Below are 18,283 nucleotides of genomic sequence, written 5' to 3'. Positions count from 1 at the left end.
AAACTATAAATATGTTCTATTTATGGGCTGCAATAAACATGTCACGGGACAGCATAAGTGGCAACTACAGATAAGTACGATTGCAGTGGTCTATTGCCGAAGTGTCAAGAGATATGACCACGCGGAGGTGATTAGCGCGATCATAGGCCTCAAACATAGATTTAATAATAAATCTCAGCTTACAAGCGCTGCGTTATATAATTAGATGATAAGAACCTATGTAAGAATGAATAAAAGGCGATAGCCTCGCAGTAGCGAGTCAATTAGATTCAAACACCCGAATTGAACTCATTAAGTGTACGCATTAGTTTATAGTGTGAACATTTTGGTCCTTCGAGAAATTCTGTTGTTTTCCCCCACCAGTGGTAAGAAACACAGAATAAAAGACCACGCCTTAAAGTACTAGGACGATAAGGTGAAACATTGTGTTCTTGCTTTTCCTTGGCTGATCAATCAGCTCTGAGTCGTGGCACAGCTAGGTCAACTGGGCGACCAATCAAAAAATCCTCCACAGATCACGCCAAAGAATACAATCAGAAAGCACAAAAAAGTCAGAGTGATTGTTTTCCCAAGATGTTGTCGGAAAGATCTGTGAAATTGATGCAAGACCAAGGAGAGCTGCAGAACAAAATACTGCAAGCCATCAAGGAAAAGGCATCTATACCAGCAATAGAAGCATTGATAGTCCGATGTACTACTAACAACAATGCGCTGGTAAAATTGGGAGTTGGCGATCATCAATATTTTAATGATAAAATATTTATTAAAACTATTGATGCTGTCAAGAGCTACAAGGAATCGCAAATAAAGGTAGAAACACTTGAAAAGATAAATATACCAAGTGGATCAAAATTATCTGATACCGCATCAGCTTTGAGCTCCAGTGCAGTTGATAATTTGGTTCAACTGGTGGACAGAAGAGCGGACAGGGTGAGGCAACAGATAAGCCTAATCTACGAAACCCTAGATAGTTCAAGTGAGATTGAACTAGTCAAGCAGCTGGCAAAGATGAAAAGTCATTGGTCCAACGTGACGGACACACTGAAACTGCTTAAAAACAAGTATGACAGAACTGCCTTTGATCAAGATGAGGCAGACATCCTGCAATCTGAAGTTTCCGCACTAGAGATGGTACTTCAGAGGACGTTGGAACAGTTCAAAAGTTCCAACTACGACGTGCCAGAACTCCCAAAAGTGGACCTTCCAACGTTCATTTCCAAGGGATGACCAACATTTAACGAGCTGTTTTCTGAGCTAATAGACAGCAGGAAGGATCTCAGCAACACAGGGAAGCTGGGATATTTAAGAGCCTGCTTAAAAGGAGAAGCTAAAATGGTGGCGAGCCATTTGATAACGGGATCAGCGGCTAGCTATGCAGCAGCGTAGGAGCTTATCTGCAAATGCTATGAGAATAGCAGAAAAATATTCTCCCAACACTTCAACAAATTAATGGAATTGGAGTGCTTGCTGCCCCATCATGAGAAAAATTTAGGGAAGTTTTTGGATACTGCGACCGAGAGCATATTCATCATAAAGCAAAAAGGAAAGATAGAAAGCTCTGCTGACGTAATTTTAGCTGAAATTCTGCTGCGGAAATTTTCGCCAGAAGCCTTGCAGCTGTATGAACAGCATGTAAAAAAGGCAAGAGCTATACAGTCCTTACAAGATGTACTAGAGTTTATTGAGCAACAATACAACTCAGTAAATGCCATTACCTAAAAAACCCCTCAGCTTGCTACAAGAAAAGTGCAAGTTAGATCGTGTGCCTTTTGTTCTAAGGATGGCCACGATAAAGTGTCTCAAATTCACAGCACAATCAATCGAAAAAAGAAAAAAATTCGTTCAAAAGAACAGCATGTGCTTTAGATGCTTTGGAAAGCATAATGCTATCGACTGCAGAAAGGAAATTACATGCAATCGATGCTCCAAAGGACACAACAGCCTTCTTCATGAAGACACAAATCGCAGTATCAACAGCAATAGCCTTAAGCAAGGCCATGAGACAACAAAGCTGGAGGTTACAACGAGTTGAGGGCGCTTATTGACGGTGGATCCCAGAAGACGCTGATTTCAGAGGAAGCAGCACAAATATTAAGGATTCCCAGAGTAAGGAGTACTATAGAGGTCGAAGGTATCTCCCAGACTACTCAATTATCAAAAAATAGTGTCCACCTGACGATCAAACCAAATATTCCAAGCAGCTTCAAAACATCAACGGAAGCATTGGTTTTACCATTCCCAGCAAAAAGTTTGATATTGATATCAACAAAGAGTGGAAGGGCTACAGGCTAGCAGTTCCACGATTCAACGAGCCAAGCAGAATTGACATGGTGATAGGTGTGGATCTATTTCCCCTGATTATGATGGAGAACATAAAAACCGTAAATGGAATCTTGCCTGGAAGCTTGACTACGAAGCTACGAGTAGTTTTTGACGCATCCGCAAAGACGACAAATGCTTACTTAAGCCTAAATGACGTTATTATAGCTGGTCCTAAGATTCAAAAGGATATATTCGATATTGTAATTAAATGGCGCAAGTGGCAATATATTATGGTAGCTGACATTGAAAAAATGTATCGACAAATAAAGGTTGCTGAGAAAGACCAAGAATACCAATATATCCTATGGAGAGATGTATGTAGTGTGAACAAAATGAATCCCTAAGTTTAAAGGACCATATAGAATAATACAAGTTTTGCGTAACGTTAGATATGTCGTGCAGAACGTAAAGGGTTTCAACAGTCTAGGCTTTCATACAAACGAGTTTGGGCAGTAGGAAATATGCGCCCATGGATAAACAAAAGTCAAATATTAATATAAAGAGATCAGGAGCTCTCCGGTCAGGAAGGCCGATTGTAGCAAGCAGCCACACTAACTAATATAACAAACAGTCACACTACCTTACTTATTTTACATACATTGCTAGAAGCTCACTTAGTTTTAGGCACAATGTACGCATCCCGCTTACTTTCGCTTTAAGATCGTGCTTACTGATCTTACCCGTTCGCGCGGTCAGCAACCGACACATCAATACACGTAAGTAATAGGCTAAGTTTTGGTTGGTTCATAATTTTTAAATGGTAAGGATTCACAACCGCTAATGGCTACGTTTATGGGTCGTTACAGGGGGTCTCTCCATCAAGTTGTAAATCTGCTTGCAGTGTAATGAGTTAATTCTAATTTCTGAAAGCACATTCACTTCAGCACTAGTTATTTTATACATTCTGGCCATATATTTTCTAAACATGTTGTTGACTTTAGTATCTTTCATGAGTTACTAATGTTTTCCGCAGCATAATTAATGTTATAGCTCTTTCAAAATGTTTTCATTAATGAGTTTACCATCCTAGGTATTACTATTATTATTAATTTGTAGAATGCCCAGGTGCACGATCCGAAATAAAAGCCTGCTAAAGTTGTCAGGGAAATATTTTATACTTTTGCACATATGACTTTTACCCAATATTTAAAAATTTCTTTTGTCATTTAAGTTTTGCCTAATGTCAAGGCAAGGTAAATCGCTTCTTAGACACCTTATAACCAGGCGTAGAATCTGACGTACGATCAAGCATATGCTCTTATAAGGGCCTGTTTCGTCTACAATTGCTAAGCTGTAACCACTTTTTCAAATAATGCCTTTTTGTTCTCGGCGTGGTAGGAGATTGTAACCTCCAGTGGATTCATCGGTATCTGCAGACATATGGTTTTGTTTCTTCTTCTGAACACGGATTGAATTGTATATTTCAGAGCACAAGCAAAAGTTCTCAGAAAAATGCGTGTGTTGTTATCAAACTTAAAGATAAGTGATTTGGACGTGATCCTGCAACGACCGTAAAAACGGCAAAGATCAACGAATTGATGACGAAACTAGGAAATGTTGAAATTGATACGAAATTTTGTAACAAAACGCAAGCACAATTATGCAAGCTGAAATCAACGATTTAAAGGAGATGGTGGCAAACTTGGCAACGATGGTCCACGCGGCGTGCACGTAGCAACAAGGTCAAGGGCAAGGGACTGTGGACTTGCCAACGGCACACGTACGGGCAACAGGAGAAACGCTGGATGAATCGAGACACACACACACCAAACGAGACGCAAAGCGGAAGTGTCCGCTCAACACCACAGCTAGAAGCTCAAGGTCAAGGTTTGGCAAGCAGCAAATAAATGATAGGAATTCTGCCAGAATTTGATCCCATTAAGGGATCTATTACATCGGATCAATTCATTGCATAGGTAAAGCAACTATAAACCGTATATACGTGGACAAGATACGCTGTGATGTTTGCAGTGCAACTTAAGATGCGTGGAGTTGCAAAAACTTGGCTGGATGCACAGGTATGCAGGTATATAGATCATGGGATAATTCAAATCGGCATTCGCACTCGATTTTCCAAGTGTGGTGAATACCGCTATGACGCAAGCGACGCAATAGCGAGGGACTAATGGAATACTTGTATGCGATGTTATCTATCGGACGGCGTGCAAGTATTGATAAGACTTCGATAAATTCATAAATTCATCTGAGATCTGCACAAGGTATGCAGCAACAACGACACAACGATTAATGCAAGGCAAAACGACGATGCTGATAGCAAGAAAAAAGCAATTAAATGTTATAAATGCAATAATTTGGCGCACTTTACGCAAAATACCCAGAGCCACAACGAAAAGAACAGTGTTTCAAATGTTTTAGGATTGGGCGTAATGAAAAGGATTGCAAGGCAACATCGTCAACGGTTTCTCAAGTGCATGAGACAAAACATAAGAAATAACCGCCAATAGTTCTGATTGGAGGTCAAAAGTTTTAAACGTTCATCGACACGGGCAGCGATAACACACTCATTAAAGAAGCAGCAGTGCCAGTTAGAGCAATACGCCAGCCAAGGGTCAAACGTCTGCAAGACTTTGGAGGATCTGTGGTCGAATCGAACTATTTACACAAATTCAGGTGGTACCAAAAGAAGTCCTACCATACCATATCCTGGTGCTATGAAGAATGTTTTGCGAATATGTGTCATACTTCACGACGATAAATATGACCTCTGGTTACTACCAGGTCCGGTTGACGAGAGATGCAAGAATTTAACAGCATTTATGACACCAGATGCACTGTATGAATATAAAGACATGCCCTTTGGTCTGGTGAACGCACATATGGTCTTCCAATAAGTCATTACGGAAATCATACGAGAACTGAAACACCAACGGAGTATTATCAATTAAACGGACGATGTTATAATTGCATCTAAGACGGTGGGAGGATTACAGATTATATAAAGGGAATTTCTGGATGCTGTAAAGTTAGAGGGCTTAACCCCGTGCCAATCCAAAGGCGCTTTTATGAAAAGGAAGAAGATTTTTTTTGGGTTACGTAATCACGGACAACAGGATTCAGCCAGGCAACGAGAAGACTGAGTGCATATTAAAGGCCATGTAATGAAACCAAAGTTCGTAAAACGCCCAACGGCAAAATCCTCCGCTGGAGGATTACAAAAGCAAACTACGACGATTTAGGACCGGACAATACGGCACCAATCCAACTTATTCAAAGGAACTTTTGGTTCCCACGCAAGAGGAGATATATGAACTCGTACATATCTTCGTGCCCAGAGTGGCGTATATACAAAGTAAAAGGAGGCAAGCCTGAAGGGTCACATGTATTCGACACGGTACCATTCCGTGCAATAAATATGGATCCCATAGGCCCGTTCCCAAAGAGCAAAAGTGGAAATCTTCACATTCTGGTTATTGTATTCATCAATAACACGTTTTTGGCAGCAACACGAACAACGAAGACAACGCCATTAATTAAAGCACTTCAGCAGCTGTTTGCAGTAATTGGTCACCTGAATCACATAATCTCAGATCGCGGAACAGCATTTACGTAAAAGGAATTTGAGAATTTTATAAAGGAGCATGGTATTCAGCACATCAAAACAGCAGAGCTAACGGGCAAGCTGAAAGAACGAATAAAACGTTATTAAATGGTTTAAGGACCAGCACAGAAAGACTAAAGAATGGGACCAGAAGATTTAGTCTTCAACTTTAACACCAAGAGACGTGACAACCGTCTATTACAGGCACTATCAGATGATTCCATTTCCAAATCGGATATTGAAATGAAAAGACAGCAAGCAGCAGCAAATATTACAATCGAGTAGAAGAAATGGAAAATTAGGTTCGACTTAAAGCACGCACAACGGAATACGAAGTAAACAATTTAGTCGTCATTTGCTTCGTACCAACGGCTACAGGAGAGTCACACATTGGATGCTCCGTATAAGGGACCGTATGTAGTAACATAGGTCCTGAAAAACGATCCCTACATTGTGGAAGATCTGCCAGACCACACTGTTACTCAACGGCGCTAATGTAACGTAATGTCAATAGACAATTCGGAGTCCAATGTGTTCCTTAATTTCAAACCTGGATATCGACGAACCGACGACAGAATGTCGAGCAGTAGGAGAGGTAGTTGCATTCGAGATGACAGTGAAGGCGGACGTATGTGTGCTGCTAGATAAACGAGGGATATATTTTGTATTGAACTTGGACAAAAAGATTATATTAATGAATAATAAAAAAGAGAGCCATATGTTAATACAACCTGACACTAGTATCTACTATCTTTAGGAGACTAACGTAATACGCTGATCCTAGTTCTTATAATGGTAATAAACTAGATTCCATAAGCTTATAACTATGTTCCCACTTAATCCTTTCCATTAATAACACTAACCGCATGATCACTGCGCTTAAATAAGGTTCACAATAAATAAGCAAAAACTTACCAGGTCACGCCTCGAGTGGCTCTTGCTACCCAACTCCCCCACTAAACTTCTTTAATGCAATGAAACACTAAATACAATAGGAGTAATTACTCCCTACACTAATCAAATAGTTAAATACACATTTTATTGCCTTTCAGGAAACCCATCTATTCTATGAAACATCTATCCTGATTCCCATCAATTTTAAAATATATTGCAGCTTCTGCTCAAATGAATTCGGAGGCTCAGCCATTCTAGTTCACAAATCATTCTGCTACACAAAACATCAACTCAATTCTGACTTTGAAGCGATTGTAATTTTAACCAATTCCAAAACTAACGTTAACATAATATCTACTTGTACATATCACCTAACTACAAATTTTGCCTGAGAAACCTGCAAAAATGACTTACCCCCACTTGTCCTAGGTGACTTTAAGAGTATTACTTACTATCGGCATCGCTAAGTTTAAAGATGGCTTTCCTAAACGACAAATCCCACCCCACTTCTTAACTCACAAAAAATATAGACCCCTACCTCTGTTAAAATAGCCCCCAAAAAACAAAAAAAAAGTGATTGACGACCTCAATGGTAGCGACCACTTTCCCATTTTTATTTTAATGTTCCATTGCACACTTCCTTCTGCATGTTACATACTTTTCAACGAATCTAGTATACCCTTTTACTCTACGATTAACGGGTATAATAAAGAAGCTAAATACGGCTGTTATAAAATTCACCTCTCAAATACATCCAAAATCATACCGATCGAGAATGTGGGCAAACATTAAACGGCTTACCAAACCCCTCACCCGAACAACAACCGCATGCTCTGAAGTAGATGACACCTTCGTCGTCCTATAATCACAATTGACGACAGAACGACAAGTTCCACCTTTGCAAATACAAATCAAGTCAATGCAAAACACAGGAAATCATTACCCTCCGCCTTAACCAACCTAACAAATAGAAACAAACGTTTCCTACATTGAACTGCTATCTGCTCTTAATTCTCTTAAAGGTTCCACAACAGGTATGGAAAGCATTTCCTACTCCTGCTCCATTATACAGAACGTCCCCACAACCTTTAAGCTTAGAATACTAAATCAGTTTAATAATTTTCAATTCAAATCCTACATTAAAGTCACACAAACGGCTTATACATAGAATCAAATATATATGTAGATATGTCCTTGAACCCACTCGAAAGTCCTAGATAATATATTTTCATACGATTGTGAGACCAAAAAAACTCTTTTACATCAACCAGTGTTTAAAAGGGGACATTTGCTCAGATCTATTATACGTAGACCACGTACCTTTCAATAACATTTTGGGAATTTTTCAAAGCCTCTTTGAAATAGGTATCCATTACCTTATCCACCGACTCCCAAAATTGAAATGAAGTTGAAATTCTAGTTTTATGACAAACAGAAAACAGCATCTTGCAAGATTACCCCATATCAGACATTTTATTCGTAATCGCCTACAATTCTCCAAATGCCATTATATATGTCCCAAAACAAAAACTAGAAAGTTGAGATTAAGCACACAGACTCCAGAGACATAGACGCAGCGCAAGTTTGTTGATTCATGTTGCCACGCCCACTCCAACGCCCACAAACCGCCCAAAACTGCCACGCCCACACTTTTGAAAAAGTTTTAATATTCCGCTATAGTCGATTCCCCGAATATCTTATACCCGTTACTCAGCTAGAGGAAGTTCGAAGGATAGTCTTTGACACTGACAGTTTTTGGCGGTTTGTGGGCGTTGGAGTGGGCGTGGCAAAAAGTTTAATGGCAAACCGATAGAAATTTACAAGACTGATACAAAAATGATAAAATATCAAAACACCCTAATTCATACGGACATGGCCATATTGACTCGGCTATTGATTCTGATCAAGAATATATAAATTACCTTATTCCTCCAATATGGATGTCTTTTGCGGCCCCAAACGCTGGGAATGTCTTCTTTCTGAGTCCTCGGTGTGTCCGGCTTAACTTAACTTTTATACCTTATATGGTAGGAAACGTTTCTTTCTGCCTGTTACATACTTTTCAAAGAATCTAGTATATCTATATTTTAAAACATGTGCGCGTGACAGTTTTGGGCGATGCGTCTCTAGAATCTGTATGGTTACCGTTCAGACGGGAAAATGGACGTACACGTCCAGTTTGACTTGACTAATGATCCTGAATTGTGATGTATATTTTTTTGTAAACATATTTCCTAATAATAGAGTGTTAAGACCAAGCATTAAGATTCTAGTAATGCATGGCAAAAAGCGACGGAGTACGACCCGACTTTGAGATGATTTTGAGCAGTTATGTTGTGGAACTGCCTATTTAGTAGTGGATATAAATCGGCGTTGATCGCATATGCAGAAAAACGTTTTGCCACGCCCACAAACAGTCCAAATCTGCAACGCCCACTCTTTTAAAAAATGTTTTAATATTTATACCCGTTACTCGTAGAGAACTTTTGAACTAGATTTGTTGAAAAGTATGTAACAGGCAGAAGAAAGCGTTTCCGACCATATAAAGTATATATTTTCTTGATCAAGATCAATAGCCGAGTCGATCTGGCCATGTCTGTATGAACGTCGAGATTTGAGGAACTGCAAAAGCTAGAATGTTGAGATTAAGCTTACAGACTCCAGAGACAAGTTTGTCAAGCATTAAAGGTGCGTCACAGGATAGCCAGAAGCTTGGAATTCTTAGGCATCGCATTGAAATTGGTAGCGGGACTCCCTGATAAAGCTTATTTAAAAATGTCAATACCATCGAAGAGGTCTCGCACCCAATTCACTGTTTTTGACTTCCGGCCACCAACTAGGACTTTGCAGAGTGCGCACTGATGAAAATATTGTAGCCTTTGAGGCCAGTGTTTTAGAAGACTCGAACTCATCGATTCGTCACCGTGCACAGGAGTTACATCTCTGTTCATCGACATTGTGGAAGGTCATCCGCGAATTTTTGTTTCCAAAATTGCGTAAAAATGGTATAGGAGACATTTGGATTCAACAAGACAGGCCTCTAAGATCGTGCGATATTACACCATTGGATTATTTTTTGTGAAGGTCGTTGGTCTAAGCCCACCATCATTCCGGCCCTAGAGGCCAACATTGAAAGAGCTATTGCCAACATACGACTTCAGATGCTTGAAAAATGTCGAGAGTATTGAAATTGTCGAGTATTAGACTTCCGGGATGCAGTTTCTGAAAGACACCCGTTGAGGCCATTTGCCCGAAGTTGCATATATTCCATTAATTATGGCCATCCAATTATCTCTGAAATAAAAAAAATCTGCTCTCTACCGCAACCTGTTAATTTTTATTTCAATTTAAAAACATAAACCTCCAATAAAAAAAAGAACCTTTAGAATGTTAATTACAGAAATACAGAACCTACATTCACACTTTCCAAATCTGAACAATTTATAATTACAGTCTTAATATTTTATATTAATTAAATATTTTTTAGTTTTAACACAGCATTTTCACTTACCTGTGTCGAAGTTAGGAGATTCACTTTCGTCTAATATTTCAATTATATGATCCATGTTTCGAATAAATTGTTGATATGTTTGCGATCGAGTGACTTCTTCCTTTACACACTTTGTGTTTGAAAGAGGTGTTATTCTTTCGACCCTACGCATTTTAGGCTTTGAAACTACATAACAAAATTTTAATTAATTCGTTTTTTTATACATTATTTAAGAATTATTACTTACATATTTGTTCCGGTGGTATGTCACCAATTGATACGGCAAGTTTTCTTTTCGCAGAGAATCGTTTTTCATCGGCTTTTATAGTAGAAAATGTATCAATAGGGATTTTGACTGTATTATTTGTACTGGAAGCCCCACTCATTGATACACATTCTTCGGCATTCAAAGGCAGAATATTCAATTTTTCATGTTGCTGCTGACACGTTTCTTGTAGTAACCCCATACTTCTAGCCAATTCTGGTGACTTTTGTACAAACTTTTTAATACTCTGTTGCATAAGGCGAGAATCCTCAATGCTAAGGCGGTTTATACATACCCGGACCTGGGACTTGCCACTTGATGAAGTAGATGTCGATGTAGTTGTTGATGCAATTTGGTTTGTTTGGTACGTTGAATTTTTATTAACCATATGTAAGTTGGTACTTTCTAAGAACTGTTGGGGGTTTGAAATGCTGACGTCATGAGCGTGGGGTTTTTTTTTTTTTAAATATTCAATCGAAGAGTTGTGTGTTTGAGTGAAACCAGTTTCAATAAAAGGTGGACTTTCTACATATAACACGTTTGGAATATTTACAGAATTTAAATTAAAACTTGAGGGGTCTAAGACATGGGAATAAGTAGGATAAATATTTTGAATTTTACCAACATTTGTTGATACTTGATTAAAATCATGTTTTAAATTAAAATTGGTTTCTTGTTGATTAATAAAAAACGGTTCTTGTATTGATTGCATCGTACTTCTTTCTGGTGTATTAGACTTTTTTTTTTGAATATTTGGTGTAAGTATCTTAGTCGCATTTAAATCTGAGTTTTTAAATACGTCATCGATTTTTTTTTTTTCTGTTGGATTTTCCTTAAAATTTATTTGGGAAAATTCTTCTAAAATTTCATTTGAGGTCATACTAAAACAGAAAAATGCATTACATGTTAAACTTGTATAGAATTGTAGTATAATAAAATATTAACCCCACCTAGTTAGCTGATTGATACATTCTTCAGGGTCTTGCAATCGATCTTCACTTGAAATCGACAAATTTGTTGGTGATGTATAACATTCCGGCATTGAATAGGAATCAATTTCCATTTTCCTTGCCTCGAATCGAACATTAGCCGTATGTTGGATCGGAGAGCCTGTGGATTAAATTTATGTAATACACTAATGATTGCTTTTTTTAAAACATACTTATTTTGATGGAAGTGTTGAAGACCGCAGGTCTAAAATGATACATTCCCTGTAGAAGCTCGGGATAAGTACTACAGTTAGTAGCTGCGTCTTCAACTGGGCAATGTATTAACTCTCTAAAATACACATGATGATTTTAATAAAGGAAATTATACAACCAATTAAACAAACTAACATATTATCAGAGTTTGTCCTCTCAATGGCAGTTACCAACTGTCGAACTAGATTTTCATTTCGCATTGAAAGTAAATTGTTTGACTCCTTTGCTACCAAAGCGTGAAACAATAAAGATTTATTTAATGACGCTGCACTCTGCAGCGAATCCGCCACTGGTAGCTCGCTTAGCACTTGGATTTAAATTAGGAAAAAATGTATAAGTTTTAAACATGTGCATACATATTATGTTATTTTGCAGAAAAAATACTTACAATCCGAAGTGCTGGTTAAACCAGCTAATGTTGTTACAGGTACGGTTGGGTTGTCACGGTCCCCCATTTTAAATGACAGTATAATCCGCCAAAATTTATATTTTTTTCAACTTAGATTTTAAGAGCTGAAAAAAAAGATATATTATCCATAAACAATATTTATCATAAACATGGAAATCAATTATATCATAAACAATGTTTATAAGCCCATATGTATATGTAGAATAACGGTTTTATCAGACACCGTATATACGAGATATACCAGTACATTTTTTTAGCTAAAAACTTTAAAATCTATCTGATATTTCGTTTATTTCGATTTATAAGAAAAAAAAGTTGATAAAAACCAAATTTCAGTACCATTGCGATGTACTATTAACATATTATTAACAACAATAATTTACGAATTGACACAGCTCAGTATTATGGAATTACTCCGATGCTTCCATATAATTAAATATCAACTAATGCATTTACTTTTATTAGTACTTAAATTTTCATAGTTTTGCGAAACAGAGTTTGAAGAATATGGCCGACCTGAAAGATAGTGTGGCCACGCTGAATTTAAAAAAAATGCTCTATTCAGACCAAAAGTTATTAATTCAAAAATAATTTAAGTTCTTTCCCAGACTATGTACTTTTACCCTAGCACACGACAGCTGGTATATGGCCAATGTTGTTTCCAAAGGAGCTTAAAAAGCTGTGCAAATATCGAAAGTCTAATAGCTTAAGCTAAACCTTCCGTCGCGTTTTTTAACAACATCAATAATCATTAATAGTGTAAACAAGGCTTATTTTTTACGACCATAGTAATTGCATATGGTAAAAATACAAAGATAAAAATGTGTATGATTTTTATCAATTTCTTGCCTATTACAGTATATTACAGTATACATATGTAATTATTGCGTTTCAAGAAGATTCGTAAAACTAGCACATTATTAATAAAAAATGTCTGTGGTAGCCCACCTAACATTATTGGTAAAGCGGTATCACAAAGTATCACAAAACTAATACTGCCTTAATTTTCTCCGGTTCGGTCCGGGATTACTCTTAAATGGCCTGGATTATGTCCAATGACCCAAGTAGAGGATTATGAATATGGCGGGGAGCATGATAAAATGCAAATCATAGTCAATCGTAGCCATACCGACGAGCTATCCAGTTGCAGCTAAGACAACTTAAAGAAGAGGTTTATGAATATGGCGAGAGGCATGATAAAATGCAAATCATAGTCAATCGTAGCCATACCGACGAGCTATCCAGTTGCAGCTAAGACAACTTAAATTTTTATATCTGTGTGGGAAATTAAGAAACAGTGAGTTCGAAAATTTAGTTTCGTGTAAAGTTATTTATTTCTGCATTTGTCCCTAGAATAACCGAGGTCCCAACATAAAAGTTCCCGGGAAAATCTTTAATGGAAGTCGGCAAAAAAATATATTACTTGGATCGCCAACATCGCCGCTTAGGAATTGAGCCATATTGGGAAAACTTACCCGTCCGCCAGGCATTCCGGAGTAGGATCTTCATCCACCATCATCTCTGAAGCGGTCCCGATGCCGCCGGTGAGTCCGTTCCAAGCCAACTATTTACTGAGTGCGGGGAGAGCCACGTTCATTGGAATTTTTTGACTCCTGGCATCCTAGGTTGGGTGGGGGTGCAAATGGTCACAAAATCTGCGTCCACCAAAACTTAAAATTTTCGTCAATTATTTAAAATTAATGCACAGTTTACCATTTTTTTTTTTTACTTATTAGAGATGGTAGTCCATTAGAGTTGTAAGACGTCGATAATTATCGATATTTATGTTGCGAGCTGTGTGGCAAGGGAAAAACTCCACCCTGGGAATAGCCTTTGCTCCTGGTTCCATATTTAGCGATCTGATGGTGGCATCCTTTTGACAGCAGCCAAGATATGCATCTCGATGCGCGCACTGGAATAAATCTGTGATAGTCCTGTATTCGTTTATATTAATTAGCTGGTCCTATCTGTAGTTCTTCGTTTCTCTTTTTAATATTTTTGTTTTTTTTACTGTGGGTTTTTTTCTTCGTTTTTCTCATTGCCTGTCGGGAAACTTAAATGTGAGGCCGTGACCCGTGGCATTCCACGCGCGGCACGGTCTCCGCGAGATGTGAAAGTAAATGCAGACGAGAAGAAAATACTAACAGGAGCTTCAGGTCAGCCGATGTCTTTAACTGGCAGATTTCACCAAGGGCTAGTCCAGTTGATGAACGGTTAGTGAGCGACGGGAGGTTTGAGTTTTGGGAAAGATGCGCAGTATGAATACGGTTGAAAGTCCACCGGCGATGGTCTGTACCATCTTCCCATTTAAAATCTGGAAAGGAAAAATTTTAATTGGTGGTCCGTGAGGTAGGGACTAGAACATTTTATACAGTGTTCCGTTGTTTTTCATTTACCTTGTTTTTTTTTGTAGCTATTAGCTATTTATTTTCCCATTCAATTCAATTTATTTAGGCGTATTTATTTATTTATTCATACTTCTTAGTTATTCACATCTATTAATTTACTTAGGTATATTATTGTTGAAAGGTCCTCCAGTTGTCGACGAAGACAAAGTCTGGTCAACAGATATCGAGGGGGCGGCCGGGTTATCGCGTATGTCGCTTATAGAACGCCGGTAATTGGAGGCCAAGTTGCTCGGATTAGGGATAAAACGGCTCCTTGTCAGGATCACAGTTCGCCAAGGAATTGGGATCTTAAAACCACCTTCGAGGAAATGGTTCAGCCGCCGGTTTAGGACCAGGAGTGGTGGAGTTCCGTACCGGACGTCGCCGCGGAGTAGGCGGTAAACGCTGCGCTAGCGAAAGCGGCGAGCACATACCGCGCTTCGCAGGAGTCCGGAGTTTGTCAGTTGCTGAGGGAGGAGATCCGAAACGTTTTCCTCGACACTATGCGGTTGCTTAACGAAGTGATGAAGCCAACCGAGAAAGGCCATCAGCCGCGGGTTCCAGGTTGCACTGAGGTTGGCACGACTGTAGCGGCGGAGAGGCCATGCCAGCTACCAAAGACGGGTATTCGTTGTCGGGGACCATCGTAATTGCCGCCCAGGCAGCGGCATCAGCCACCAGTCCTAAACCCTCCGGAAGTTGAGAGCAGCGTGCCCGACAAATCGGAATACCAGGTGGTCTGTAGAAGCGACTACGTTGCGAGGTCGCGGTGGATCGAGGACCGCAGAGCCGCGGAGACTCAGGAAGACCAGAGACGTATGCCAACACAGAGGCCAACGACGGAAGCCGTTACTTTCATGAGGACGGTATGAAGGTAACATTTGATGGCGAGGACGATCGGAATTCTGTGGAGGATTTTGTTTTCCGACTGGAGCTCCTGCAGCGTCAGCACCGATGTCCGTGGGATGAGGTTTTGCGCAACTTTCATCTTTCTTCTATCGGGAATAGCGAAGGATTGGGTCCGTATTCGCCAATCCAGAGTGGACACCTGGGTCCAGCTGCGCAGGACTCTGATGGAACGGTTATGTAGCAACCAGACGGAGCACGAGCGGATTCACGAGCTGGTTCAGCGCGAGCAACTGCGTGGGGAATGCGCGGATAATTAAATCCATTCGATGCAGCAACTGGCCTGAAAAAACCAATGCCTGAACGGCAATTGGTAAGGGTGGTTAAGAAAGGCTTGAGGGATGGAGATACGTATACCCGATGAAGTTGTTCATCGTAGATGAGCTTCGTAAGGAGTGCGTTAAGATGGAATGGAGTTTCGGTCGCCGAGGACGCGCTTTGTATGCGCAGCCAGGCAAGATGCGGGTGAATGAGGAGCAGGTCCAAAATGAAGACGACGAACCTGAAGTCCTCGAGGTGAAAGAGATCCGCACCAGACCCCGAGCCGCAACAACAGCAGGATGCTGGAACTGTGGGAGCCTGGAGCGTGGTTTCCGGGATTGCACGGCGGTGGAAAAGCGGATGTTCTGCTATCGCTGTGGACGACCCGATACGGTGTCACCGAAGTGCCCCGAGTGCGCAGAAAACGGCCGACTTGGCAATCCGAGAGCGGGAGTGAATTCTGCAAATTAAGCGTAGAAACAGTATTAAGTAGTCGTAAGTCTTAGCTAAGATTCTTACCAGCGGAGAAACGGATGCGAATAAATATTAATAAATAAATATTAAAACTTCAAAAGTCCTTTGTTTAATTCAGGTTGGATAAATATATGGTGTTTCTTGGTTGTATTCTTGGTCTTAACAATTAAATAATAGTGATTTTAAATAATAACTGTTGCAAAAAAAACTGAGTGCAAGAAGAACAACCAAAATTTGACGCAAAAGTTGTGCTTGTGTAAGTGAAATACAGAAACTGCATGCTTAAAGGAAAAAGGAAAACGGAATATAAAGGCATTTAACAGGGATAAGTATTCATTTTGGAAATTACGAATTAGAACTCTGATAGAGGAAAATGATTTATTAGACATTATTGACAAAGACGCAATAGAAAAGACCGATCAGTGGAAAAAGAGAAACAACAATGCTAAAAATATTATAATTGAGTACTTAAGCGATTCGTATCTTAACTTCGCCAATGCCGAGAATAATGCGAAGCGGATTTTTGAAAATGTTGATGCCAGTTGGCTTCGAAACTTTCTGTACGGAAGCAGTTGCTGGCATTGAAGTTAAAGGGCGACACTTGTATTGTGAGTCATTTCCATTTCTTTGATGACTTCATAGCAGAGCTTATTGCGTCTAAGGGTGCTAAGATAGAAGAAATGCCCAAGATATCACATTTACTTTTGACCCTTCCTTCAAGTGATGACGGCGTTATAACGACTTTAGAAAGGTAACTTAACATAAGCGTTCGTAAAAACTCGTCTTCTTGACCACGAGATCAAGTTAAAGAGCATCAGTAAGGATACTAGTGCCAAGGTGTTACAGGCAGTTCGCGGCCAAGATCAAACGGAAAACAAAATGAGAGTGAGCTTTAGGGGCTCTAAAGTGTCTTTTAAAAATAAGCTTAAGCCAAAACAAAAATGCGATCATTGTGGCAAGCCAGGGCATTTAAAGAAATAGTGTTATATTTTTACAAGAAGTCTGGGAAACCAAAACGGGGAAAACCAAAATAAGCAAGCTATTTGCTGAATACACCAACCTGAAAACACCTAGGGAGATTTCAATTGTAAAGCGAAATGAATGCATTTACGCAACTGCTAAAGGAGTAGTACAACTCAGCAGCTCTGGAAATCAAATTACACTGAAGGATGTGTTATTCAGCAAGGATATTACTCACAATTTCTTGTCTGTACGAAAGATGCGGGATGCAGGAATGATCATTGAATTTACTTCAGGAGGTGTTAAAGTCACCAAAAATGATCGTTTAGTATTTGAGAATAACGTTCCAAATATTAAATTTTACTTAAATCATATGGCGTTTATATCAAAAATATTGGGAAGTTTCTAAAAATAAAGCGAAAACAAATGTTTGATGATATTAATCTGTTAAGTAATTAGAGCAGAACAGTGAATTATGTAAAGCTTGTGTAAATGGCAAGCAATCCAAACTTAAATTTGAAAAATCTAAAATTAAAGACTATATTAAAAGACCATTATTTGTAGTACATTCGGATGTCTGTGGTCCAATTACATCATCAACAATTTACAATAAAAACTACTACTATGTGGTTTTCATTGATCAGTATACACATTACTGTGTAACTTACTTGTCCTACAAGTCAGATGTTTTTTACAGTTTTTAAAGATTTTGTTGCCAAAGCGAAGCTCACTTCAATGTAAAAGTTGTAAATCTTTACATAGATAATGGTAGGGAAGGCATCAGCTATCATTTAACTGTTCCTCACACTCCACAATTGAATGGTGTTTCTGAGCGTATAATTAGAACGATAACAGAGAAAGCTCGTGCAATGCTTACGGGACAGAGGTCTGCCTGAATACAGTCAAAGCAGCATTTGGCACTCTTACTTAAAGATCTGACTGACTGAGTGAGACATTGAGTAAAACGGAATTGACAAATGTGGTAAAGGCATGAGTACAAAATTTACTATATTCGAACGGCAAAGCAATCTACAAATGAGTAGTCGCGACCGAGTACTTGGAATAACCGAGACGGCTAACGGTGCGCCGCATTGGCGACGTCAAATTTATTGCGTATTTGTTTTTTCGTTTTTGTCTTGCTTTTTAATACAAGA

At 39.1% G+C, this 18,283-nt stretch overlaps 1 protein-coding gene across 1 annotated transcript in view; it reads right to left on the bottom strand.

Annotated features, from left to right (window-relative positions):
- LOC120320444 (nipped-B protein) overlaps positions 1-12,642 on the bottom strand; it is a 93,764-nt gene extending 81,122 nt beyond the window's left edge. Inside the window, 8 exon segments of the mRNA XM_039371314.2 lie at positions 10,287-10,451; positions 10,513-10,753; positions 10,826-11,411; positions 11,481-11,640; positions 11,693-11,808; positions 11,868-12,039; positions 12,121-12,245; positions 12,481-12,642. Of these exon segments, the coding sequence (XP_039227248.1) occupies positions 10,287-10,451; positions 10,513-10,753; positions 10,826-11,411; positions 11,481-11,640; positions 11,693-11,808; positions 11,868-12,039; positions 12,121-12,187 (1,507 nt within the window). The 5' untranslated portion in view covers positions 12,188-12,245; positions 12,481-12,642.
- Positions 12,643-18,283: the final 5,641 nt, after the last annotated feature.

The sequence above is a fragment of the Drosophila yakuba genome, chromosome 2L (assembly GCF_016746365.2).
Source record: "Drosophila yakuba strain Tai18E2 chromosome 2L, Prin_Dyak_Tai18E2_2.1, whole genome shotgun sequence".
Lineage (NCBI taxonomy): Eukaryota > Metazoa > Arthropoda > Insecta > Diptera > Drosophilidae > Drosophila > Drosophila yakuba.
Note: the sequence above shows the minus strand (reverse complement) of the source record. Positions and strands in the feature narration are given on the sequence as shown.